The sequence below is a fragment of the Erpetoichthys calabaricus genome, chromosome 11 (assembly GCF_900747795.2).
Source record: "Erpetoichthys calabaricus chromosome 11, fErpCal1.3, whole genome shotgun sequence".
NCBI classification, from domain to species: Eukaryota; Metazoa; Chordata; class Cladistia; order Polypteriformes; family Polypteridae; genus Erpetoichthys; species Erpetoichthys calabaricus.
In genome coordinates, this window is record NC_041404.2 from 138,368,916 (window position 1) to 138,396,207 (window position 27,292).

Consider the following 27,292-nt stretch of genomic DNA (forward strand, 5'->3'; position numbering starts at 1 on the left):
TACTTGCAGTAATGAAGGCATGGAAAAGCAATTCTGTATTAGGAGCTGACTGGTGAATAGAGATTCCTAGGCAGCACGTCTGGTTTAATTTTGTTCATTACATGAAAGGTAAGTTGATACAATATAAAACAAGAGAATAAAGCTTCCGATGGCCTTTTGTTAAACATTATGTTTAATGTGTTTAGTGCACAATATGTATTTATCATATGGACTGCACATGTACTTCTCAGGGCAAATGTCAACCTAAAGAGGCCAATGTTCTAATTAACTTGCTGTTCTTTCTCTCATCCTCCAGTCACAGTCCGTTCCTATGTCCCTTTGACTAAGTAAGGCATTTGAGTAAGCTTTATACTTGGTTTATTTCATCTGACCCCCTGGAGTAAATGAAAATCTTTTATCTTCAGCTTCTGTAACTCCTATCAGCTTCATGCTGCCCTTTTGTGGCCCAGGCTTCACCTTAACGTATTGAAAGCATTAAGCAACAACTTTTTATTTTTCATTTCTTTTCATTACAGAACTAAAAAGCACATGTAATACTGAAAATGGTGTGTGAGTTTATCAGTCTTTGTGCTTGATTAGCTTTTTTTCTCCAACACTTTGAAATGAATAAAATGGATTAAAGGCCTGCATAAAATTAGGCAAACAGAAAAACATCCATCCACTTTCTGAGCCTGCTTTCGGAGGAGAAGAAAACACAAATTCTGCTCATCAGCATACCTGTAAAAAAATAGACCTCTCAGGGGGTCTGTAGTGTAACAGACAAAGCAGTGGCCTGCACAAAGTGCTACACCTAGATTACGTGGTTTGTTGCACATTTGGTGAAGGTTTCCTTTTTCATATCAGGGTGAATATTAAAATCACCCATAAGTACAATAAGAATATCATTAATTATTTCTATAATTTGAGCTCTTGCAGATGAAGTGGTATACTCATTGTTACATAAAAATGAAATGTCACCCCTACACCTTAGCTTTTGGTAAGGTCTGTTCTTTCTGTTGTCTGTTTATATTTTATAGAGAGGTCTATAGTGAACTCTACACTAAAACAATGGTTTTCCTGTTCAATCCTGAAGGCCCCCCGTGACTGCAGCTTCTCATCCCACCAATTTCTTCTTTTACTTGGACTCTCCTATATTAAACAAGTAAGCTATTAATTCTGAAGTTTTTTGTTTGCATCAGTCCAGACTTTTGCAAAGTTTAAGGAATGAAGCAGGAATTTGTGTGTGAAATACATAAGAATTTATTTTTATATTTAAGTGTTTTTTTATTGTTTTCTGGTTATTCCATTATTTACTAATAAGCATACAAGTGGATAATACTAGAATAGACGCTCTTTAGCATTCCGTGTTGTTTACACTGATGTCCGCTATACTTGTCATTTATCATCACTTGGATACAGTCAACTCCACTGAAAAAACGAATTAAAACAAAAGTTAAGAATCTAGAAATATTTCAGAAATATGTTTCTTATAAATGTAAATCTAACACTAATGCACTTTTCTGAATGCAGAATAAGAGAAGAAATAAAAAAGGGCAGCTGATTAAACAAGAGATCAATTCAAGGGAAATGATGATCTACTGATTATGAAACTGTTTGGACCAAAAACCTGTACCCACAGGAGGCTCCCAGGACCAGAGCTCTAAAGCATTTCATAGGTAAAATACAATTGTGTCTTTAGTTCTATAATGTGACCTCTGACAGGTGAAGTTGCTCTCTTAGGATCACACAGGATGACTGAATCTGTGACTGTGTAGTTGCAGTCCAACAGCTCAGGCATTAGGAGACCACAGTCATTAAACAGATTTTACAGAAAAACACGCATTGAGGCAGTTTGTTTGTTTCAACCACATATGCTTATAGCACACAGTTCTTAATCATTGTAAGCTATAAGTAGATAAACGGAGCATGCTATGATATTTTTATGAAACAACTGACATGATTTATCACCGTTTTAATAATAATTACTGAACATTTGGTGATGTAGATTTGTGTAAGGAACCTCAACTTTTTCATGACAGAATCCAGAATGATTATTTCATTGCATACTTGGGTGGTTAAAAATGTACTTTAGAATCAGACTGCTGCTGTCTGTTCTGCAAGACAAATGTTCTACAAATCATGACCAGGCTGGAGACTGATACCAGCTCCTTGAAACTGTGAAGCAAAAGTACCGATACCCCCACTTTAGTCCATGTCATTTATTTTTTCTTTAATTAATTGATTTCTTTTCAAACCTAATTGTAGTAATGCTCAGTTGTGGACAAAGGAAACCTTTATCAGCTGTAGGGAGCTCAAGGTCTGAACCAATCCAAGATGGGGTGACCATTAACACAAGATTTTAATAATAGTGATGATTATATTTATATAGTGCTTTTGTAACTACTTAAAATTTACATAGACAGAGAGGAACTACTCAGCCTCCGTTTGTGTGCAGCATGCACCTTTTGTGCAAATATGCTCACCACACATTAGCTATGAGGGGGTGAAGGGGTGATGGAGATGGCCAGTTAGAGACTAGAGATGATAAGAAGGCCTGAATGGATGAGGCCATGATGGGTGTTGTTTTGACAGATTTGTTAACACTCTTATACTTGCTTCTGATGTCAACCTGACCTGTTTGGAATATTTAAGTGAAAAAAATGATTGCCTACACCATACATACACAAACACACGGAGGACAAGCAAATTCTGATACAGATACTGATCGGTGTGGGATTTGACGTATAATTAAATGTAATAAGACAATTGAATTTAGTAGCCATTTTTATTTGATTTAAAAAGACAAGTGGCATCACCTTAACATACAGTTTAAAACACCAAGATAAATCCAGGTACCGTCCACATTGTAGATTGAGAAACTTCATTTGTTAATGAATTTGTGATTTTCATGGACATTTGGATAGAAAATGACAACTTCAAAAAAAATGTAGATTTAAAATTTGTTTGTATGTATATTTTTAATAATTTGACTATCTTCTCATATAACTTTAATTATGTTTTAACTCTAACATATTCTAAAAGTAATTACAAGAAGTATTAGAATAGACTGTTAAAAAATAACTAAGATGGATAAATTACATATGTGTTAATGAACAAAGTTAATGATTATAAAATGTTGTTTTCAAAATAATCTCAAACAGTGTCTTGCAGGAAAATGTTAGTAGTCTGAAATCATAAATAATTTTAATGACACCCACACTGAATCATTTAAAATAGTTTGTATAAAAAGATTAGATTAATATTTGTCATTTGCAAAAAATGAAAACAAATCCTAAATGGCAGGCAGCCTTATTTTACTGAAGCATAGTGACTGGCAGGTAAGGTGCTCTCATATCTTTATACATTTTGGGAAAGTGTTTTTCATTTACAACATAAACACATTTTTAAAACTTATTTATTGGAAATAACATGATAAATATGGGAAAGAGTATTTCAAAAATAAATATTTTTACTGCAGGAGTGATCCTGAGAGAAGGACTAAATTAGAGCAGCATGGGCAAAGGAGGCCACACTATTATTATTATTATGGCAGCATATGACTAAAACAAATAGAAACTGATATAAAATAAATACCATAACATGTTTAAGAGCAGGCACTGAATTCTTGATTGGAATATTTGTAATGAGCTCTTAAAAGTTTATTTTGTCTCAATAACAGTATATATGTAATTGTAAAATCAAAGAGACTAAGAGTGAATTGAAATGTGTATAGACTGCCCACAAATATAATATTTAAAGAAATATAAATGTTTAGTTTTCTATGCCTGAATGTAATGTTACCAGCATATAGCAGCACGTATACTCTTATCATGGTGTACACAAGTCTGGCATTGGCTAACAGAAGTTCACACTGCAGTTCTTGTAAAACATTTCTTTACTGAGGAGGCAGACTACCACTCCGGTGCCTTACTTTAAAAATTACTGGGTTGCTGTTCCAATTTTGCCAGTTTAACATTTATGAATATCTTAGAAACATCAGGCTGCTTCTCATATACTCAACCAGAGCATGTATCTTTCTCTCATCTCGACAGCTATAAAAAGAGACCTTTGTTTCAGTTCGCTTTTTGTTGAAGGGGTAAGTTGATAACGTCAGGTTATTTTTACCTTAAGTGGTGTCAACGACCTACTTATTTGAAATGGAGCTAGCACAGGTACAGCAGAAGCCCTGGGCATTTTGTTTATTGACGATTTTGTCTTTTGTCACATGAGGGTAATCGTAAAAATATGACATATAAACTTTCTTCATATATGCACTTCATTTAAAATAAAAAATCAATAGGCTTTCCTTGTAGGGCTATGCTATAACTACTAAATATTGTGAAATTGGAAGCTTCGTGAGTCAGTAATATAAATATATCTTTTCGGTCGTCATGTGTTCCTTGAAAGGAAGTTAGCTAGCCTAAAGTGTGTATCGAGAAGTACAGCAATCGCATAACATGGCATTGTTTGATGGTGTTTGCCTAGTCTACTTGTTAGCCACCGTTACTGATCATCCCTAACAGATGGCTCACCTCAACCTTTAGCTCTTGTGCCAGCTTGTGCACATCAAGCCCCATTCCTATTAAAATCTGTGACAAGCTCATTTCTTGTCCTGATCTTTGGTCAACCAGGGGAGGGCAGGTTGGATTGCATTGAGGCCACTGGCAGTTATCAATGAGGTGGAAGGGGCATCCTCTGATGGGAGCCTTGTTGTTCTTGGAGGCTTCTTGAAGGCTTTTATCCCAACACTGCAGTGCTCTGTTGAGAGATGTGCCCTTAACTTGAAAATCCATCCAGTTGCTAAACACAAAAAAAAAATTGTTAATTTTACTTTGGAACCATAATGTATTTTCTGCCATATCTCTCTATTATAAAAGAAAATCTTGAGACGAGACTATTGCCAAGAGATTTTTTTCAAGTCCCACCCTCCTCTAAACCATTTCTAATTAATGGTCCATGCCTGCAGTCCTCTCACCTCTCATTCATTTTGTCAGACACACTTCCTGCGCTCTCAGCTCTTATGAATTTTTACATTTTCCTCACTTTAAGTTTCCAATTAAAGAAGACGTATTATGTCCAAATCTTATTAATCTCATAATTTCATCCCAAAGGGTTATCGGCAGAAGAAATGAGTACACGGGTAATCCTAGCACCGAGAAACGAGGAAGTCAAACAAATTAACATGAAAACTGTCAATCAGTTACACGGCAAATTGATTAAATGTATATCAATAGACTCTGCTGAAGCAGTTGGTGGTGATTGTGCAGAAGATGAAAACATCAACTTACAATATCCCATAGGATATCTACAACCATTAACACTGTCTGGTCTACCACAAGCCGAATTACTGTGTAAAGAAGGATGTATCGTAATGTTAGTGTGTAATTTATGTCTGAGTGATGGGCTGTGCAATAGGACAAGATTAGTTGTATTAAAAATTTCTAACATGTAAAATTTTAACAGGCAACAAGAAAGGTCATATAGTCCATCTTCAGGGGATAACATTAGACACCAAAGGAGATCTTGATATGCCATTCGAATTAAAACGTTTACAGTTTCCCTTGAGAATAGCTTTTGCTAAGACAATTAACAAATCCATCCATCCATCCATTTTTCCAACCCGCTAAATCCGAACACAGGGTCACGGGGGTCTGCTGGAGCCAATCCCAGCCAACACGGGGCACAAGGCAGTAACCAATCCCGGGCAGGGTGCCAACCCACCGCAGGACACACACAAACACACCCACACACCAAGCACACACTAGGGCCAATTTAGAATCACCAATCCACCTAACCTGCATGTCTTTGGACTGTGGGAGGAAACCGGAGCTCCCGGAGGAAACCCACGCAGACATGGGGAGAACATGCAAACTCCACACAGGGAGGACCCGGGAAGTGAACCCAGGTCCCCAGGTCTCCCACCTGTGAGGCAGCAGCGCTACCCACTGCGCCACCGTGCCGCCCCAATTAACAAATCACAGGAACAAAACATTCAAAAAAGTTGGTTTATTTATTAGAGAGAAAGAAACGAAATTCACTCACAGGCAGTTATACGTTTTGTTGTCACGATGTAATTCCAAATACAGAAACAAAATTCAATGCAATCTTGAAGGAAAGGTAATTCCAAATATTGTGTTAACTGAAGTTTTAAAGTAAACGTGAAAATAATGCATATGTAGCAATTCCCATGAAAATAACAATCTCTTTAAATTGTATATCCGGTTAACCAAACCCGGCGGTTGGCGAGAGAAGCGAGCAGGGGGCAGAGTTCCCTAGTTTTTGTAAAATAAATCTAAAGAAGGTAATAGGGAACTGTGCTGTTTGCATAAACATTCAATCCCTTTTGTTTTAGAAGTTCAAAGTTTTCACAGGTAAGAACAATTGCCTTATGAGGCCGCATTAAACAGAGAACATTTAAAATAACTGGTACATACTGTAAGTAAGAAACTCTACAAATTGTTAAAATGTGGGGACTAAATAAAGTATATTCCCTTTTTGTTTCTAAAATTTCTTTGTACCATAAAAGAATGTCACATTAAAAAATGAGTTTCAGACCTTTGTAATACAAATCTGAATAAATGTGCAAGGCATCTGTATTAACGTGTGAAAAAGGATATGTTTGTTAAATTTGTGTTCTGTATAAAAACACTTGAGCATGCTGTGTGTGCAAGGTTTTAAGCAACCATTTCTGTTATTCCAAATGTCAACAAAAGTACAAGCTTCATCATCTGGAAGACATTACAGAACTAGAAAATTCTAGTATAAAGTTCTAACTGAGAAGAATGGCAAACTGGTAAGTGCAAATTATAGCCATGTTTTGACAGATAGTAGGTTCTGAGATAAATGGCCAGACAAAAAACAGTGAGATGAGCTCATATTGAAAGGATGAAGAGGCATATATCTTTTACGGCAGTAAGGAAGACATTCTGGGTATGTTACCTTTTAGTAATCAATGTGTGAGACAGGCACGAAGGAGCAAAGGCTGCCCTGTAAAACAAGAAGCACACATTATCCACAGCAAAGACCTTCAGACAGTAGATGGTGTTTGCCAAGGTTTCCCCACAACAGTTGCATCAATAAAATTGAAAGGGAGCATAAGACCTAATAATACTCACTGCACGTCTCGTAATGAATTCTTTAGTTCTCTGCCTAAATTCTGGATAGATGTCCACTGATGCTCTGTCAAGGACTGACTTCCAAAGTTTATGTTTTCAACTCTTAGCTGTTCTTCATCAAAAAGCCATTGAACAACAAAAACTGGAGCTGTAATGTATATTTACAGTAAAGTGACAACAGTGTAGCATTACATCTTTACAATTGTGGTAAATTACAATTATAATTGTGGATCACTTTGCACTTATTTTTTTAACACATGTTTGGGAGCAATAACATCTTATGCACTTCATATATATGCTTTATTGATATCTTACATTTTATAGACGAGTACAGCTTGTGCCCTAGGAAACACTGCCATTCTTCTCCTTTTTTGAACTGTTGCCGACACTTTTCTGGGACAATTCCATTCCATAATCTGCAGAGATAAAATTGTAAGGCAGTCATTGTCAAACTGAGTTCTGGCCAATTTTTGTCTTCACTTCAGCTGCTCATTACATTAGACGCTGAGTTTCATTCTTACACTTTACCATCTGCGATCTGCCCTTGGGTGTGCTTTAATTTTCTTCAAGTTTAGCTAGGAATATTTTATTGCTGTACTGCTTTTTTTCAACAGGAGGAGTCATTTCTAACCATTATCTGCATGAGCAAAAAGTTAGTCAATCACAGAAGCATGGATACCATGCAGAAATCAATCTACTGTATACGGGAAGCAGCAGATAAGACATACACTGCATACAACCCTTTTCTGGACCATCTCTTGTGTTATGGGGACATGGGAAGTTGGAGGTGAGGCAGAAATCAAACCCTGTATGGGTGAAAGAAAGGAACACATTTCTAAGGGAAGGACAGTCCATCATTGGAAATGTGTACGTTATGGGACAAGTCAGTTAACTTAACAAAACACTTCTTTAGAATGTGGGAGAAATTGGAGCAAATGGAGGAAACTCAGTCTGACATGGAAAGAACAAACAAAAACCGCACAGAATGGTAAGGCAGCCACCTTATTCACTGTACCACCATGTTTTTACTTCTGTGTAAATGGAAGTTTGGTGATGGGGTCAAAAATTTGAGTGAAGTCCAGATTCTGATTCTGATAACTTCTTCTTCAAACAAGTTGTATAATGTCTTGGCCTATTGCTTTTTATCCCCATATGTTTCAAAAAATGTTTGACTTGCCCCATGACAACTTCCACAAAAATTGATTAACCAAGATATTTACTGTCTGCTCTGTTTAGTCATGGAATAACATGCATAACTTATTTATTGTAAATATATACAGTATAGGGTGGTCCAGATCTAATTAAGCAACTTTTAATGCAATCCAGGAAAACAATGCAAGACAAAAGAATTGTTCGAAATATCTTGTAATAAACGAATGCAGGGCAGGTGCTGCCATCTATCGGCAACAAAAAAGAATTTTTTTGTGAATTCTGTATGTAATAAACTTAAGTTATAGCGTAATGAATATTGCATAATTAGATCTGGACCACCCCGTATTATGTGCATGTGCAAACATTTATAAGCGAAAATTGCTAACCGCTTATTAGACCTGCCAGAGCATCTGACTGATGATAAAGAGAATGAAATGAACGCAAATAAACACACACACACACCTAGATATGTAAAGGTCGATGTGGGCATTGGCATAAAGCCACCTCCGTACCATTCTGTCTATCTTTGCAGCTTGTTTACTTCATTTTACCCAACATGCTTAATTTCAAACTAAATATTAATTAAGTGATCCCCTTGATTTGATTTCCTGTTCATTTTACTCTCCATTTATTTGTAACTCATATAATACAAATATTATTATATAAGCTAACTAACAGTGCTACCGGTCTAAGACAGGTTGAAATCTAAGTAATCAACAGACCTCCACGTTAAAGCTTGCGGTGCACCATGCAATGCATATGTCCCTGTTATGTGCCATTTGATATGGGGTTCGTTAAAGCCGTGTCAATGGTTTTTTTATGTTTAATGTATGTTGGAATGGCAAATGCAGTGCTTTTCATTCCTAAAAATGCGCCATGTTTTGGAATGACAGAGACCACCGGACAGGGAGACAGACTGACTCACAGGCACTTGACCTTTTATTAAAGTAGATGTGCTTGATTGTAAATTATTGTTCAGTGCAGTCAGTTGTATTGTAAACTCTTGTGTTGAATGATTTCCTGCACGGATCACTAAAGTGTAATTTACATGAAAGTACTGTATGGACCATTCCATACTGATTTTATTAAATACAGCCAAGGTGAGATTTTTTTTTATAGTTTAGCATAGTGCTATTTTAAATTTACAAAGGTTTAACGGAACGTTTCTTGTCCTATTTATTTTAAAGAATACATCTATTAATGCAATTTTTCAGAAATTCACACAAAGAGAAAGTCGTATTTCTTACCTGAGTCCCTTTTTAATGGCATCAGTTGGGCTGCAAGATGTTGCATCAGTGCATTCATTTGCTTGTTGCTGCTTGCTCTCCAAAAACCACCCAGAATCCACCAAACCACGGACCTGGGCTTCTGCCCCTAGTTGCTCTAGGAGACTTGATACTTTTTCAATGTTTAACAGAACTCCGGTTCCTCCAGCACTGGGGGAGAAAAATGATACAATTCATTTATTATTACTTTGAAAGCAGTGTGTTACAGTGAAGTTATATATTTGAATTGAAGTATCTATCTATCTCCTGTATCTATCCACTGAAGCCAGTGTTCTAGTGACTGCAATTTTCAGCTATCAGGTGTAGTTAGCTTTTGCTTGTTTCTGGTTTCCCTGCTGTTCTGAGCACAAAGATATGTTAGCTACCAAAGTTTTACTTGAAAGCCAGAAGTAAAACAGAGCAGACAGACTAATGTTCTAAGAATACCACTTCTCTCTTTTCATTTGTGAGGCATTCCAGTTGACAAGTGCAAAACATTCTAACCATGTTGTTGGTAGACTTTGTCAATTAACGGTTAATTTTAGAAGTCTGCCATTATGCAATATCACATCATTTATAGGTACATGAGAAGCTTACCTTGTACCAGCCAGCATGATGACCTTGGCTTGCTTCATACCTTTGGGAATGAGGTCTTTAATAACCTCTCTGATTATGTGGGATCCCATGAAAGCGTAGTCCCCTGCAGAATACATAATCGCACATGCTGCTGAATGCCCAAGTACACCTTGTATGAGAGGCTTACCCTGTCGGAAGCTGTGTTAAAATTCTTTTTCATTTTCAAGATGAGTCGTATTTGGAGAGTCCACTACTTACCTGTCTCCTTTCCTGTGCGAGACTTTGGGCTAGTTCCACTCCATACATCACTTGAGCAATAGGGAATAAATCTGAAAAATAAATTCATCCTCAAACACTACAACTTAAAAACATTACTTTGACAAACATGGAAAAAAGGGCGATACATTTTTATGAATGTTATGTCGAACAGTGGAGCCAAGCCAGGATAATACATAATTTATATTTTAGTTCTTGAGGTTGCAAAACATGGTAAACTAGTAAAAAAGTCTTACTTTTATAACCCATTAATTTTTAAAACATTGGATAAATGGTTGTTGGAAAAAATGTTACATAGGATTTGTAGGTACTAGTGATAATAATTATTACCTATAGTTGTCAGTCTGTCTTATTAACTTGCTTTTCCATTACTTTGTCACGTGAAGTTGTGGCCTACTGCAGTGGGACAGATAGGCGACTAATTTGTTGCAAAATACACTCTTGCACTCGCAAACGCTCACTCACATTCTGCTTATTTAGAGACACCCACTAACCTGGCCTGCCTACCTTCTGATGTGTGTTAAAACACACAGGGAACTAATCGAGAAGATGTGCAAATTCCATACGCACAGTAAATAGTAAGATATTCTCCTTGAATCTGAAACTGTGAGCCAGTGATGCTAACCACTGCGCCACCGTGACATTTGTAAAATTCTCTTTGGAAATTAAGATAAACAAAATTTGTGAAATAAAATAAAAAGTAAGAGAGAATGTAACCTTTCAAGATCCACTTACACTATGTTAGCATTCCACCACTGGGGATTTTCTTCAGGTTGATTTGAAAGAATTCCACTGCCTATGGGATGAAATAAATTTAGTGAAAAGTACAGCTGGGAGCGTTTTGGGTACCTGGTTTTGAAGTTGTACTGTGATTTTAGTATGTTTTTATGGAAGAATGGTTAAATACCATCCACAAATTTGAGATAATTTGCATGAATACCTTCAATACATTAGCTTGTATGAATCAGTCATTATTTTATTTAATGCTTGCAACAGCAATATCCGTAACATTGCACAGCACAAATCAATTAACAGTGCAAAATGAATCACAATGCTGTCAGAATACATGAGTATGGATGTAGAAAGGACAATGAAACTGATGGAAAATAATGTTAAAAACACCAAAGAAATGGTAAAAAAAAAAAGGATTCAGAACTGAATTGTGTCATTTATACAGTGCGAAAGAAACATAAATGTAAAAAAAAAAACAAATCTCAAACAGGCTTGAACTAATTTGAGTTGCAGGGAGCTGGTGCCTGTCCTAGCAGCACTGGGTGCAAGGCAGGAATCGGTCCTGGACAAGATACCAGTTCACACCTACAGGGTACAATTAGTAGTTGTTGGTTAATATGACAGGCGTATCTTTGAGGATGTGGGGGAACACCCACCAATAAAAACAGAATGTATTGTTTAACACGACACATCATAGAACCTTTTACCATTGATGTCTTTTATATTGTTTTCATGTATAGGTTAGATAATTATATTTCTTACCTTTTTTGTTACTTGGCCATTCTGTTGAGCTCATGAGGCGACGGCTATTTTTGTATCTGCTATCACAGGTTTCTTTGTTATAGCAGCACCAGCCACCTAAAAATAACAGATTCTAATATTAGCAATACGTTACTAAATAAGAACACATATTTAAGTATTTATACTGGTATTTTAGGTATGTGTAAAATGTGGATTTTAACATACCAGTGAGCTAGAACAATTTGCCATCAAGTCAAGGACTGTCCTTCTACACACACACACATATATGCATTAAAAATTGTTTTCCTGCATCATTACATACATAATTGCAAACCCCTATATTTAAATACCCATATAATACAAACAAACAATGTACATATTTATACTGTATATACATACTAAAATTACATAGGCATTTATTCTTAAACAGTACATATTCATTTAACGAGTACATGCATTGACTTATACACAAGAATTAAGCTTCATTGCTGGTACATGAAGCCTGAAAACCATGAGGACTGATTGAGGTCATTTATGTTAGGTGGAATGCCTAGAGGGGGCTCGGCGGTCTCGTTTCCTGGAACCCCTGCAGATTTTGTTTTCTTTTTCTCTAGCCATCTGGAGTTTTTTTTTTTTTTCTTTTCTTTTCTGTCCTCCCTGGCCATCGGACTTTACTTTTATTCTATGTTAATTAGTGTTCCCTAATTTTATTTTTATCTTTAGTCTTTTTGTATGAAAATGTGATATATAAATAAATGATGTTGTTGTGTCCTGTTTTCCCAGCAGAGTTTGGTGTTTTTAGCCCCAATGCGCCTCTTGTAGTGAAATGTCCACAGCACTAAGGGTGGTGCAGTGGTAGTGCTGCTGCCTCGCAGTAAGGAGACCTGTGATTCGCTTCCCAGGTCCTCCCTGCGTGGAGTTCTGCATGTTCTCCCCGTGTATGCGTGGGTTTCCTCCCACAGTCCAAAGACATGCAGATTAGGTGCATTGGCGATCCTAAATTATCCCTGGGGGGTGCGTGTGTGTGCACCCTGCCCAGGGTTTGTTTTCTGCCTTGTGTTGGCTGGGATTGGCTCCAGCAGACCCCCGTGACCTTGTGTTAGGATATAGCAGGTTGGACAATGACTGACTGTCTACTGCGTTAACACCAACAACAGCAGAAATTAGAATTAAATTTTCAATAATTACTTGTATAAGAAGCTATAAATTGAATACTCACCAGAAGGTAGATACCTACCTTCTAAAAATACGAGCCACCGTTTACTCCCTTTGTACTCCCTGTAGTAAAACCTGCCAATATTCAAATAAGAAACAGATATTAATGAAAATAAAATTGCTTCCTTACCCTTTAGAATCTGTAATACTACCATGATGATTATTTGCTACAGAAGTATTTTCCAGGTTTCCCCTAATAATAGTGTACTTTACAAAGTTTATCTAAGATGTAAGACAAAAGCTAATCCTGTGACTCTGTCAGTAAGGTGTCGTCTTATCGTGGAAGAGGCATCCTTACCCAGCAACTGTGCCATCATTGCATGTAACTTGTGTGTTCTTCAAGAAATGGAGTTTCATGTCATCCCCTGACTTTGGAATCTGATGTGCAGCATTTTGGGGGTCTTTAGCCTGTGACTCAACAAGTTCTTTTTTGTCGTCTCCTGAAATGGAGTCAGGTGCGAGGGTCTCATCGTCAGATGTCCCAGGGTTTATTGTCTTCCGGCCTTGGCTCGGAACTTTACTGCCCGGCTTTGTCCGTTTGCTTTGAGAAGCCACTTCACCCAAAAGAAGCAGGATCACTAGGTGACCTATGCAGTTCATGTTAGCAGGTACCACACCTGCAAGAAAATTATTATAAACATGTCAGCAAAACTGTTTAAATGAATGTGTGTCTCATGGGCAAAAGGGTGCATTTTGATGTGTTTATTATTATTTATTTAGTACACACCTGTATACATTGTGAAAGAAAATGGAAATGGCATTTTAAGAAAATGTAAAATGAGCAAAAAATGCGAGTACCTAATTAAATCACAAGAAAATGCAAGACTACTTCTGCTTTTAACAAGTTGAAAGGATTTTGTTTTTGCAAATTAATTTACATTTATTAGTAAGTATTATGTGTTCATTAACTCCAGCAACAGTATGAGTGAATTTTTTAAAAATGTTATTCTAGGAAGTTATTTCTTATCTGAACACTTCTGAAAGTGTATTGATAAATACCTCATTTACACAAAATCAAAAAATAGAAGCATTTATCAGGTATGAATATTACAAATGGTTTCAATTGTATTTCCGATAGTTACATGTGAAATTTTTTAAAATGAAAAACTGAAATTCCCAAACTAGTTGTATAGAAAATAATGGATATTGAAAGTAACCTACCTGTTTAATTATAGAAGTCGTAATCAAAATACGTCTGTTGTGCCAGTGACCCACTGCTTCTTCTCTGGGCAAAGTTGTGTGTGTTTTGAGGAAAACAGAGATGATTCAAGTAGGATCTGAGATTTGGGGTGGACTTTATATTGTCACCATATGGATCCCATTTCCCTTCTTTTCCTTTGAGCTTTTGCCAGACTTGGGAAGTTGACACATCCAAAGAATGAATCGTAGTGAGAAGAAAAGATAACATGTTACTCTTAAAGTGATTTCACACCTCACCATTCTGTGTTTGATTTCAATGATTCATTCACTGAAAGAAAAAAAATGACACAGGTACAAGACATTCACTGTTGTTTGTTTGAGGAATTTGTGTCAGTCTTAGGTTGTTGAAGTGTCCAGGATCACCTGTGCAAAAAATGAATTGTATGGAGTTTGTATCTCCTACAGATACCTAATAAAGTAATGTGTGTTCATGACTTGAGTGTCTAAAACATGAGGCTTACTAGTTAAAGAGCCTCGTGTTTAAAAACAGTTTGTACATCCAAGTGGTGTATGTTGTGAAAAGCTGTGCCAGCCTGGCTGTCTGACTGCTGTCCTTTAACACCAGGATTGCCCAATGTCCTGCCCCTTTTGTATACTCTGTATGCTGTAGTGTTTGGTTCAAGACATGCCAATAGGAGAAGCATGAAAAGAATTCCAGTGTGCATACTGCAAATGGTGAAAAACAAATGTAAACTGGAATTTAAAGGTATTGATGTGGAGGGCAAAAATATTCCATATCATAAATCATAATAATAAAAAGTTTGTTTTCCAACATGTATGTCAATAAAAAGACATGTTATTGAATTTCACCTTAGTTTAGATATAAGGCAGTGTTCAATTTTTTTTGTAATCATTTTTATTCTTGAACAACATACATACATACATAAAGGCCCAAAGAAACAGCCCAAGAAATTGAAGGAAAACAATTGCAGGAAAAATTGCATAGGAGAGAGCATTATGAAAAATGTGCTTTAGTACAGAAATAGAAATGACTTGGGCAATCTTTAAAAAAGAGATATATTATGAGTAAATTAAGATTTACTATTTTTTTATTGTTATTAACTGTAATAACTTTGTTTTTTAAGTGAAAGGGTTTCTGTGAAAATTCATAACATAAATCAAAAAGTATTCTTAAAAGTTATTAAACTTTTCATCTGATAGTAGAAACACTGTTGTTTGTCTCTTCTCAAGGCACTTCAGATCAGTGATATCTGTAATCAAAATTGAAACGGTCACCTGTTTTCTTTTCATTTATAAATACAGATACCTACACACTCCTAACCATACCTGTTCCGGTTTTCCCATAGAGTGCCTTATGACTAAGTTGCTTCCAGCCAAGTCCACTGCATGCACAACAACCCTACAGGTACAAAACTCTTCCTTACTTTCAATTAAAGTGAAAGCATTTAAATGGGCTATGCAGTTTTGCATATAATTTCCAAAATCATTATCAGAATAAAATTGCATTTGACTATGTAATAACACACTGAAGTGTCACCATAAAATATATGCCAAGTAAATTGCTTAAGTACTTACCTTCAGCCCGGGTGGTGAAAGCTCAGTTCCCCAGAGAGCCTGAAGGGAATGATTTTTCTGGCCTGTAGATGAACATGGTGGGTGCAAATGCAGGCTATTTGAAACTGTCTTGCATATTTTTGAGATAGCTACATGGTGACGCATCGATCAACGTAGGGCATCACAAGCCAGGACTCTAAAGCTCTCATCAATGAAATGCACACCATCCATCCATGTCCGTCAAGTGTGTTAATTAGCTTGGATTGATTGATTGCAATCAGCAAAGCCAGCAGTGTTTTCGAGAATGGCATGTGCTATCCTTTGGGGTCCTGGCTTTTCATGTGACAGTAACGTCCCCTAATGCCTTCTAGCCTGCCTAACCACTTTTCCACATGTACTGCCTCAGCACTCTGAATGTTTGTAGGATATATACAGTACATTTGCTTCAGTCCACAGAGTTTACTTTTTGCAATTAAAAAAGGAAGTTTACTGGGCTTTTAAATAAAAGTATTGTTTTTATTCTGACAGTAAAGCAAAGTATTATTACTGATAGTAAAGAAGTCAGTGGACAAGTATTTAATAATTAGCAAATTCTTAAAGGTGACTTAGTGATTAACTCACTGGCTGTCAGCTCTATCAACCTGGGATCAGCCCCTGGCATATTCTAGTTATGTTCTTGTGAGTTTTGTCCAGGGATTCCAGAATGTCTGTTTTATAATTATTTGACTGATATGAGTGGATATGGTTGTGTGTGAATGTGCCCATTTATTAAGTATTGTGTGCAAAGAGTTACGCAAGGTGTTGTGGGAATCTAGAACAAAACAAGGAGACATGTAATTGAAACAGAAACTTTGACACCCTTTAGGAAGTTCAAGCACTTTATTGTCATTGTGTAACACAACAAAATTACTTTGTGACAGACCCAAGGTGCATTTAAAGAAAAGTCAAATAATTCCAAATATGTCATATACAGTGTTAAGTGATCAAGTAACCAGAGCAAATTATTATTGCTCAAAGTACAGCAGCATAAATTGTTATTGCACCTGTTAATGAATAGTAAATTACATATTATATATTGTATTACATTATAATAATAATAATAATTCTTTAGTATATTGCACATTACCAATATAGCTTGTTGCACATGTTCAATTAAAAATGATCTCGGACTGAGGAGATTCAGAGTTCAGAAAGTTTACGGCAGATGGGAAAAAGCTCTTTTTTAGTCTGTTTGTGCGTACGCGGATTGACCTAAAGTGTCTGCCTGACGGGAGGAGCTCAAAGAATTTCCAGGATGAGTTTTGTCCTTGAGAATGTTTTTGGCCCTTCTCACACAACGAGTCTTATACAAGAGTTCAGGTGATGGCAGTTCAGTCCCAGTAATGGCCTCTGCTGTTTTTACGACCCACTGCAGGGCTTCTTGAGCAGCCTTGGTGCAGCTGTTGTGCTAGGCCATCATGCAGTTAGTTAAGATGCTCTCTATAGTGCATCTGTAGAAATTAACCAGCAGCTTCTGGGGGAGGTCAGCTCTCCTTAGCTTCCTGAGAAAATAGAGGCGTTGTTGTGCTTTGCCTATTAAAGCCCAGGACAGGTCCTCTGAGATGGTGACTCCTAGAAACTTAAAGCTGGAAACTCTCTCCACAGCATCTGCATTGATTGTTATCGGACTGTGATTGGTCTTTTTAGTGGTCCTAAAGTCCAGAATAACTTCTTTGGTCTTTTTGGTATTTGAGACCAGGTTGTTGGTGTTGCACCATGCTGTCAGATTCTGAACCTTTTCCCTATATGCAGCTTCATTGTTGTCTGTTACAAGCCCAATGACAGTCGTATCATCCGCAAATTTAACAATAATGTTTGATTGGCGGATGGGTTGACAGTCACGGGTGAAGAGTGCATAGTGAAGGGGACTTAGTACACATCCTTGTAGCACACCAGTGCTCAGGGTAAGGGTGGAGGATGTGTGTTTGCTCATCCTGACAGACTGGGAGCGATTGGTGTGAAAATCCAGTAACCAGTTGCATATGGACGGAGTAAGTCCAAGTGCATAGAGTTTTTTGATCAGCTGGTTAGGTCCTCAGTTGATCTGTTTGACCGATAGGCAAACTGGTGTTGGTCTAGATCAGCTGGGATGGAGGCTTTGATGTGGGTGATTACCAGTCGTTCAAAGCACTTTGCGATGACAGGGGTGAGAGCGACTGGTCGATAGTCATTAAGACAGGTTATTCTCTTTTTTTCGGAACAAGTACAATGGTTGTGGATTTCAGGCACAAGGAAACTACACCTGAGGAGCGAGAGAGGTTGAATATTTGTGTAAATACCTCCGCTAATTGGTCAGCACAGGCCTGGAGCACACGTCCTTGCACATTATCAGGACCTGCTGCCTTCCTTGTATTGATGTTTTCGAGTGCCTGCCGTACATCATGTATGTGTACGACCAAAGGCTGTGAGTCTCCGGTCAGCTCGAAGCTGACTGGAGGCTGGTTATTGTCCTTGTCAAACTGTGCAAAAAAACTTAAGTTCCTCTGCTAGGTTGGCATTGTGATTGGCCAGTGTGGATTGTACGTCATTTTTCTTTTTGTAATCCGTGATTAATCAGATGCCTTGCCACATCTGCTGTGAGTTTGAGTTACTGTCAAAGTCTTCCTCAAAGTATCTGGATGAGATGTTGGTATAGCACAGCTATTACCTGAAGAAACAAGCAACAAAAGGACTGAATGGTCTCCTGTCATTTGTCAAATGTCTTTTCTCTTCATGGTGTTATTTCCAGTGACCGCCCCTGCATTACATAATTTTCTTCTGGGGTAAACTGCTGTTTTAGAGTTTTATAAGATGGATGATTAGTTCCTGCCTCGTGTTCAAAGTTGCCAGGTTAAGCTCTGGCCTGAGCTGGATTGTTTGTTTGTAAATGTGACATTTGTTGAACATGTAATTAATAATCGAGTGTAAAGTGCTAATCCAATGGTATTCTGTTAAAGCCTGCTCTGTATACGGTAGGTCATCCCTCTTTGTACTGTATTTACTATTCTATAGCACAACACAAGCTGGCAAAAGCTATTGTGTGCCTTTGTACTCATTTCATCCTTATGTCTATTGGCTTTATTACGTCTTTTATTTCTTTAGGACATCATAATAGGGTGGCACTCTGGAATGTGTAATAATCATTTATCAGAGGTCTGGCTATGTGTGTGTCAGACCAGGATGAGATTAAATAAAACAAATGACCACCTCTGAAATTAAACAACTTCATGGGCACTGTTTGACTGCATTATTTTACGAATTAATATGAAAGGGCACATTTTACTTACTGGTGTATGTCATCATTAGATTATTTGAAAACTGCCAGCTGTCTAAGGTGGAGTGCTTTATATTTTTTAGGTAAATAATAAATGTAAAAAGAAACAAGTGTAGGTAAATGAAGAACAAACCTTCAAGTTTGTTTATTATTAAATGTACAGAGAACAATGAAATTTGTGCTGCTATGTCTGACTGACATTCAGCATGTCATCATTATGTTAGTGTATTTCCAGTCTATTACCTCACTACAAAAAAAATACAATATGTTTTTAAAGTTTAACTTCATTTAAGATTTATTGATTAAATTATATGATACTCACACAAATAGCCTTTACTTTATATCACAAACACCAGAGTCGGCCCAAGGATTAAGCAATGTAAAAGTATCTATCTATCTATCTATCTATCTATCTATCTAAATGACTGCATAAGGCCCTGTGGCCATGAGGGGGCTCCCAACGACTCAGCCTGTCACCACCTTATGGTGTGCACTCAGACCCACTCTGCGATCACGTGCCAAACTCCAAAGGAGAACCATCCGCAAACCGCTCTTTGATTATGCTGATTTCTAAAGGGGGTTACCCATTGGTCTTCGATCACGCTGATTATTGCAAGGGAAACAATACCCAGTCCCCCCATTGCTGCACTTCAGTCATTTTTATCCCTATAAGGAGGATAACCCCCCATATTAGATCACACCCATCCTTCTAAGGGTAGCATATGCGATCTTCAATATCATTCAATGCTTCAAAGAGGACCACAACATACCTCCTATCCCACCACTTAGGCCTCACCAAGTACAAACCTGCCTCTGACAAACACCACCTCGAGGCACTTAATACGTCCAGATCTGTAGTATTGTTAGAATTCTGTTACTGGCAGCTGTCTTTATTCAAAGGTGACTCACAAGATCAAGATGCACTACGACTGTGTAGCATGGGCACATTAAATGACTTGCCAAGGGTATCAAAGGAAATTCAGGGTGGGGAGTAATTGAGAAAACCTTTAGTGTACTTTTATTATTTTTATAATCTGAGCTATGGGAATTGAAGTGACTATGGCAAGATTGCACAAGAAATTGAGTGGAGGCTGATTAAAAAAAAAAAAAAACATTTGACATTACTTTTTTAAACTAAACCCAATTCTAAGGGACACTGAACAGGCAAAGTATAATAAATTTTTGTATTTCTGTTCAATAAATATCTAATATATAAAGCTATATGTGTGTTTGTTTGTGTATCGACACCACATTTTGCACAGATTCCTTATTTGTACGGGGAGCAGCATTGGCCATTTTATTAGGGAGGTGCCCCAAGGAGGTAGTTTTGGGACTTGGCACAGGTATGCAAAGTTACTCTAAATTTTGGGTGTAGTCAGTGAAATTTTGGTTTGGGACCTGAAGTTTTCTCCCTGGGGAATTTACTTAGCAACTGCACCTGCACTTTGTTACATTCCACTGCCAACTACCCCTACTATCCATCCATCCATTATCCAACCCGCTATATCCTAACTACAGGGTCACAGGGGTCTACTGGAGCCAATCCCAGCCAACACAGGACGCAAGGCAGGAAACAAACCCCGGGCAGGGTGCCAGCCCACCACAGGGCACACACACATACACAGCAAGCACACACTAGGGACAATTTAGAATCGCCAATCTACCTAACCTGCATGTCTTTGGACTGTGGGAGGAAACCCACGCAGACACGGGGAGAACATGCAAACTCCACGCAGGGAGGACCCGGGAAGCGAACCCGGGTCTCCTAACTGCGAGGCAGCAGCACTACCCACTGCACCACCATGCTGCCCACTACCCCACTAGTGTTTTGTATTTCTGATATTTTTATATATGTGTATTCTGTATCAATTTCTGTTTAGTATTTATATTTGTGCAATGAAGGAGGGGCGGCACTGTGGCGCAGTGGTAGCGCTGCTGCCTCGCAGTTAGGAGACCCGGGTTCGCTTCCCGGGTCCTCCCTGCGTGGAGTTTGCATGTTCTCCCCGTGTCTGCGTGGGTTTCCTCTGGGGGCTCCGGTTTCCTCCCACAGTCCAAAGACATGCAGGTTAGGTGGATTGGCGATTCTAAAATTGGCCCTAGTGTGTGCTTGGTGTGTGTGTGGGTGTGTTTGTGTGTGTCCTGCGGTGGGTTGGCACCCTGCCCAGGATTATTTCCTGCCTTGTGCCCTGTGTTGACTGGGATTGGCTCCAGCAGATCCCCGTGACCCTGTGTTCGGATTCAGCGGGTTAGAAAATGGTTGGATGAAGGAGGTAGTAAGAAGTTAAGCAAAATGTCACCTTTTATTGGCTGACCAGAAAGATTACAATATGCAAACTTTTTATAGGCAACTCAGGCCCCCTCTTCAGTCAAGATGTAATCACAGTGAAGGAGAAATAACTTGAGTCTGTGGTGGGGATCATACAAACATGCTTTATATAGCACCTTTCACAGTTAACCCCCTCAATGGGTACTTTCTGAAAACATAGTTACAATACAGTTTCCCATTTTGTACAATTTGGTTATTAGCATTCAGACAAAGTGGAAAGTCAGGAATATGAAATAAAATGTCAACTTCATTTTTATAGTGAAGCGTTTCAGTCACAAAGTCTTAGTCTATTAACAGTAACAGACCATGGCTGCAAGTGTTAGAATAGTGCAACTTCCCAACATGTGCATTAACAAGGTGTTCAACAGTGCTTTTACAACTACAAAACAAATGTATCATCTTCCCTACGTGTGCTCCGGTCCAGAGCAGATCTAACCTTAAAAAGAGGTACTTGATGCGACTGTGTCAAGAAATACTTTTGGGTTTGTAGTTAACATTTAATAAGAAGAAACATTCTAAAAACACAATATACTGAGTGAGCAGTACTTGTTGCCTTGTCTCTTCACAAGGCCTTCTGTAAAGATTTGAGTTCCACCCCTGCTAGAAAGATGAGTAGTTAGTCTGAAAGAAGCAGTCTGCCATATGCGTTTGTGTGATGCAGATGCACACCCTTGATGGACTCGCACATATTAGTCACGTAGGTATCAATGTTCTTTAGTGCTGTCTTAAATGTGGTAGTTGATTACATCTGGAATTATATTCTGTAAAGTACAAAGAATGTAGCATAAGTGTAATACTGTTTATCTCAAATTGTACATATTTTTGAAAGAGATTTGTGTATTTAAAATCCATCCGCCATCCAACCCGATATATTCTAACTACAGGGTCACGGGGGTCTGCTGGTGCCAATTCCAGCCAACACCGGGCGCAAGGCAGGAAACAAACCCCGGGCAGGGCACCAGCCCACCGCAAGGCACACACATACACACACTAGGGACAATTTAGAATCGCCAATACACCTAACCCGCATGTCTTTGGACTGTGGGAGGAAACCCACACAGACAAGGGGAGAACATGCAAACTCCATGCAGGAAGCAAACCCAGGTCTCCTTACTGCGAGGCAGCAGCGCTTACCACCATGCTGCCCTTAATGCAGTAGACATTTCACTACAATACAAGAGGTGCATTGAGGCATAAAACACCAAACTCTGCTGGGAAAACAGGATACAACAACAACATTTATTTATATATTTAAAATGACCTAGGTAAGTAAAAAAAAATGTAATTCTGCTTCTTCATCATGCTGTTAAAGTCGTATATGCCTGAACACAAAATAAAAAGCAAGAAATTGAGTCATATTTTAGCTAAAGTCAAAAATATTTCCCAGCACTGTTCTGATAAATCAGGAATTCTTCTTTTATATAGTTGCATGCAGACTTCCCATCTGTCTTCTGAGAAACCTTCTCAACAATCTGCAAAGCAGATACTTCACATATCTGAGAAATGAAGAAAATGCTGTAAATCTATCACATCTTTTTGAAAGGCCCCAATATGTTATAATTTACAATACTTGTGCCATTGTGGTCCTTTGATACCACTTTAGTTTTTCTTTTTTTAATCTCTGAGCATGCATTCTTGTGTTAAGAGCAAATAGACACCAAGCACTTCTCTCCATCCATCCATCCATTTTCAGATGATCATCATGCAATAGCAAATAATATGGTACATTCACAAACACTAAACATTTGCTTTTTACTATACTCTTCCGTGTTTATGGAAAACTTTAACATGGCAAACAGGTATGGGTATTACTCTTTATATATAGTTGCCTTCTGCCTGATGTTAGATGCATAAGCCTTAATAGAAAAACAAATTGCATTGTAATTAGTTCCAGCCCGGTCACCATTTACATGTAGTCGGGCATAGCTTCATTTTTGTGTGACGTTTTCCTCACGTATCCCAAATACGTGGAAGCAAGGTTAATTAGCAACTCTAAAATGAACCAATTTGTGAATATGAAAGTGCGAGTTTTTGAGTTGGCTCTTCCATTTTGTTCAATAATGAGAGGATGAGTTCCAGCTTTGTCTGAACCTGTACTAGAGAAAACATCTATCCATTATCAAGCCTGCATAATCCAGTTCATATAAGCAGGGGCTGAGCCTAATTCCAGTTGTACCAAGTGCAAGGCAGGAATCGGTCATGGATGGGGTGCTCTGGAAGAAGCAGGTCAAAAAAATTAAATAGTTGATGTAAGATGACACTAATGAGCTGGTCCCTGTACAAGGTTGGTTTCTGCACCATGCTGCCAAGATAGTTTTTTGCTGCTTCTTACCTTGTGTTGGGAAAAGTGAGTAATAAATTGGGTGGATGGATGGCATAAAAGAGAGTAGGACAGTAAGCAAGGTAAATTCTAAAATGATTTACTGTTTTTAAGTCATTTATTTAAAAGGGTGGAACATCAAATCTATTTGAGTTTTCTTTGCATCTTTTATATATTCACAACCCATTTTGATGACAGGTGAAACAAATACCCTTTGTACTGAAGAGAAGAGATTCACATATGATGTAAACCAAACTGAAAATCAGACACATGACTTCAGCATACAAGCATTGCCACTACAAAAAGCAAAGGGTACATTTTTCATATTCCCCTTGAAATGCTTTGGACACCGTTCATACCAGGGTTGTCCTCTGCCCTGACTCTTCACAGGAGTCACATTCACATTGTGAACAATGCAGCTGGAGGGTACAGCCACCGCCTGAAATGAAGTGACAAAAAGATAAACAGGTGAATGACTGAATCTCTGCGGTTATCTGCAGAATGTGGGTCAGCCTTTTTATACCTTGCTTTTTATGACTGAGGACACCAGATTACTTAATATTTTGGTATTACTATATTTATGTTTAAGACTTTTTTATTAATTAAAATATACTGCAGCTATACCTATAGCTATTTTGTATCAAGCACAGATACAGTGATTAGATTTTCTAGATAATTTTATTTGGGTCTCCACTACCATATATAGGACCCATCAGTGAGTAGGAAGGTAAGTAGCAGAGGCAGCATGTCATACTCTCTAAGTGTCTTTACTAAGGCAGGTCTCAAATACATCAGCAACATTTTGAGATTTTGCATGACAGCAATTGATTTGTTGAATTGCCAAGATATGATAATTTAACAACATGCTGAACTATATGTTAAAATAAAAACTTATAAAACTTAAATGGGAGCCTGAACAATTTATATCATTCTGAAAATATTTCAGTGACGAAAAAAATGGCATTAAGTAGTCATATGCTACTTTTATTCTAAGGCCACACTTGTTTATTACATAATTGCATGTTTAAAGCTATGTGGCCTTGGACATACAGAACATCGTTCATACCACTGCAGTCTATGGATTCCTGTCTTTTGAAGGTCTAAAACTAGAGGAATGGTATTCAGTGTAGCTTTTTAAGTGATAGTCTGAACAACTGTAAATTAATCTACACTGTGGGGGAAAAAAATGATAAGACTATAGCAAAAATGTGATTATCACTACACCTCATACTGGTGACCCATTCAGGGATGGTTTCTACCTGTATGTGGTTTGGATAGGCTCTGGCCCTAGGTTCACAAGATGGGTGTATTGTGTATGAGCATGCACTCTAATGGACCGTTATGAAAAATGTTAGACAAATCCATCCATCCATTATCCAACCCGCTACAGGTAGCCTAACTACAGGGTCACGGGGGTCTGCTGGAGCCAATCCCAGCCAACACAGGGCGCAAGGCAGGAAACAAATCCCAGGCAGGGCGCTCACAAACACACACACTAGGGACAATTTAGAATCGCCAGTGCACCTAAGAACCGGAGTACCTAGAGGAAACCCATGCAGACACGGGGAGAACATGCAAACTCCACGCAGGGAGGACCCAGGAAGTGAACCCGGGTCTCCTAACTGCGAGGCAGCAGCGCTACCCACTGTGCCGCCCTGTTAGACAAATCAAATATAGAAAATGAGTAGATGGATTAATAATGTGATTTTCTTCTTAAAGCATTTTGGGAAAGTAGGCCATAAAACAAGATGAGTCCAGCTACAGGCCTCCGCAGCTCAACGATTCTGTGGCTCCACTCAAGAGTCAATTGGATTGCAGGTTTTTGTCACCTGGTTTACTTGACGTGAGTCAGATAACTCCTCCCCCAACCCTAATCTCAATCATAGTGTAGCCAGGCGCTATTTATAACTGATGTATAATATAACGAGACAACCTCCTCAGTGGAGTGGAGCTCTGGAGGCCTGCAGCTAGAGTCCATTGCATACAACGCTGAACATTTAACTTACTGGCCTAGTGGCGGGGCAGATGAACCACCCATCTGATTTTATGAGAAGATTTATTCATTCGTTCTTTAATTCATCCATTCAGTAACCAGACCTTCATATTCCAACAAAAGGTTGCTATACTCTTGTGACAGTATCAGTTGGAAGGCAGGAACCGACCCTGGGTGAGACATGTGTCTATCACAGAGCACATACAATTGCCCACTTGCATTTACCTTCTGGATCAGTTTAGTATTGCCAGTCAACCTAATGTGCATAAATTTAAGGTGAAGGAGGAAAGAGAAAGGTACAGTAGGTTAATTCAGTGGAATTAATGAATATGGCACTGGGAATGAGTGTGCTATCTGACATCTTGTTCAGTGTCATTTCATACTTTGTGCCTAATTCTGGTGGTATTGTGTTCAACTACTTGTGGCTCTACAATCAGGTGAAAGAACATAAGCGACTGTATTATGGCTCCAAGATGGTACACATTGTACAAAGGTACAATACTAACTTATCCACCCAGCCCTACCACTGACCTCTATATGAACGTACATTACAATCACTAAAGAATATTTGTACACAATGTACATATGTGGGTGTGTGTGTGTGTAAGTAAGTGGGCCATTGTATGTGCTCTGTGATAGACACGTCTCACCCAGGGTCGGTTCCTGCCTTGGATATCCAAGCTTTCTTCCCTTTTGATTAGTGTTGCAGGTTTGAGAATGTATGCTATGTAATAGTTTTATAGCTGTAAGATACTTTGGCATTGTCAATGCAGAAAGGCAAAACATAAAATAAAGGAATTTGTTTGAATGAGATATTGTGTTAGAATACAAAAGTAATGCAATATTGTGTGTGTCATTCTATTGTATTCTTTGGAGGCATACAATAAGATTAAATCCAGCCTATTTAGCAAGCTCTCATAAATGAATTGTTCATGCTTTCCTTTAGTCTTATTACTATATGACCTCACCAGCCCAGGACAAAAGGTGTCATGTGCTTAGCATTTTTAACATACCGTCTACACTGTCATCTCTCCGGGTAGATGAAAGAGCAATAATTTAAGAGTGTTACAGCATGGATTCGAATTATAATGACAAAGAAGGTAAATGTTTCTGTGTTTATAGACAGGGACGTGATGACAGACTGCAGCAAAATTGTTTTACTCTAAGGTAAAAAAAAAAAAACACAGGATTTTGCAACTTTCATATAAACTCATTCTTGTTTTGTTTTACTCCAAGCATAATCCATTTATATTTCATACTTTGCTTTATTTATTCAGCTTTTATCCTGGTAGTATTTCTTTTGAAGGTTTTGTATAAAGCACCTGTAGAATATTAAAATTCAAATTAAAAATGTTGGCTATTTAAATATATATTTACGAGTATTTGTAGGTACTCAACATGTGGAATCCTTTTAATTTCATGAACTAACTTGAGCCGTTTAATTCATCAGATTACTCCAGTTGTTTTCGTAAGCTGATGTCATGCATAGAACTCTATTGTATTGACCAAGTACTCCATTAATTCAGTGCAAATTTATGATAACTTGACAGATTACAGGTGGTGACATTTATGTAAGCACACACAACTAATAAATT

General features: G+C 38.0%; 1 protein-coding gene across 1 annotated transcript; it reads right to left on the reverse strand.

The window, feature by feature from the left end:
• Positions 1-3,549: 3,549 nt before the first annotated feature.
• On the reverse strand, positions 3,550-15,892 carry notum2 (notum pectinacetylesterase 2). Its single transcript, XM_051933946.1, has 13 exons — positions 15,788-15,892; positions 14,213-14,404; positions 13,350-13,668; positions 13,074-13,126; positions 11,858-11,953; positions 11,099-11,159; positions 10,346-10,416; positions 10,109-10,211; positions 9,494-9,682; positions 7,410-7,510; positions 7,095-7,242; positions 6,919-6,966; positions 3,550-4,779 (listed from the first exon to the last, which is right to left on the reverse strand). The coding sequence occupies exons 3-13, from the start codon at positions 13,649-13,651 to the stop codon at positions 4,473-4,475; spliced, it is 1,479 nt and encodes a 492-aa protein (XP_051789906.1). The 5' UTR covers positions 13,652-13,668; positions 14,213-14,404; positions 15,788-15,892; the 3' UTR covers positions 3,550-4,472.
• Positions 15,893-27,292: the final 11,400 nt, after the last annotated feature.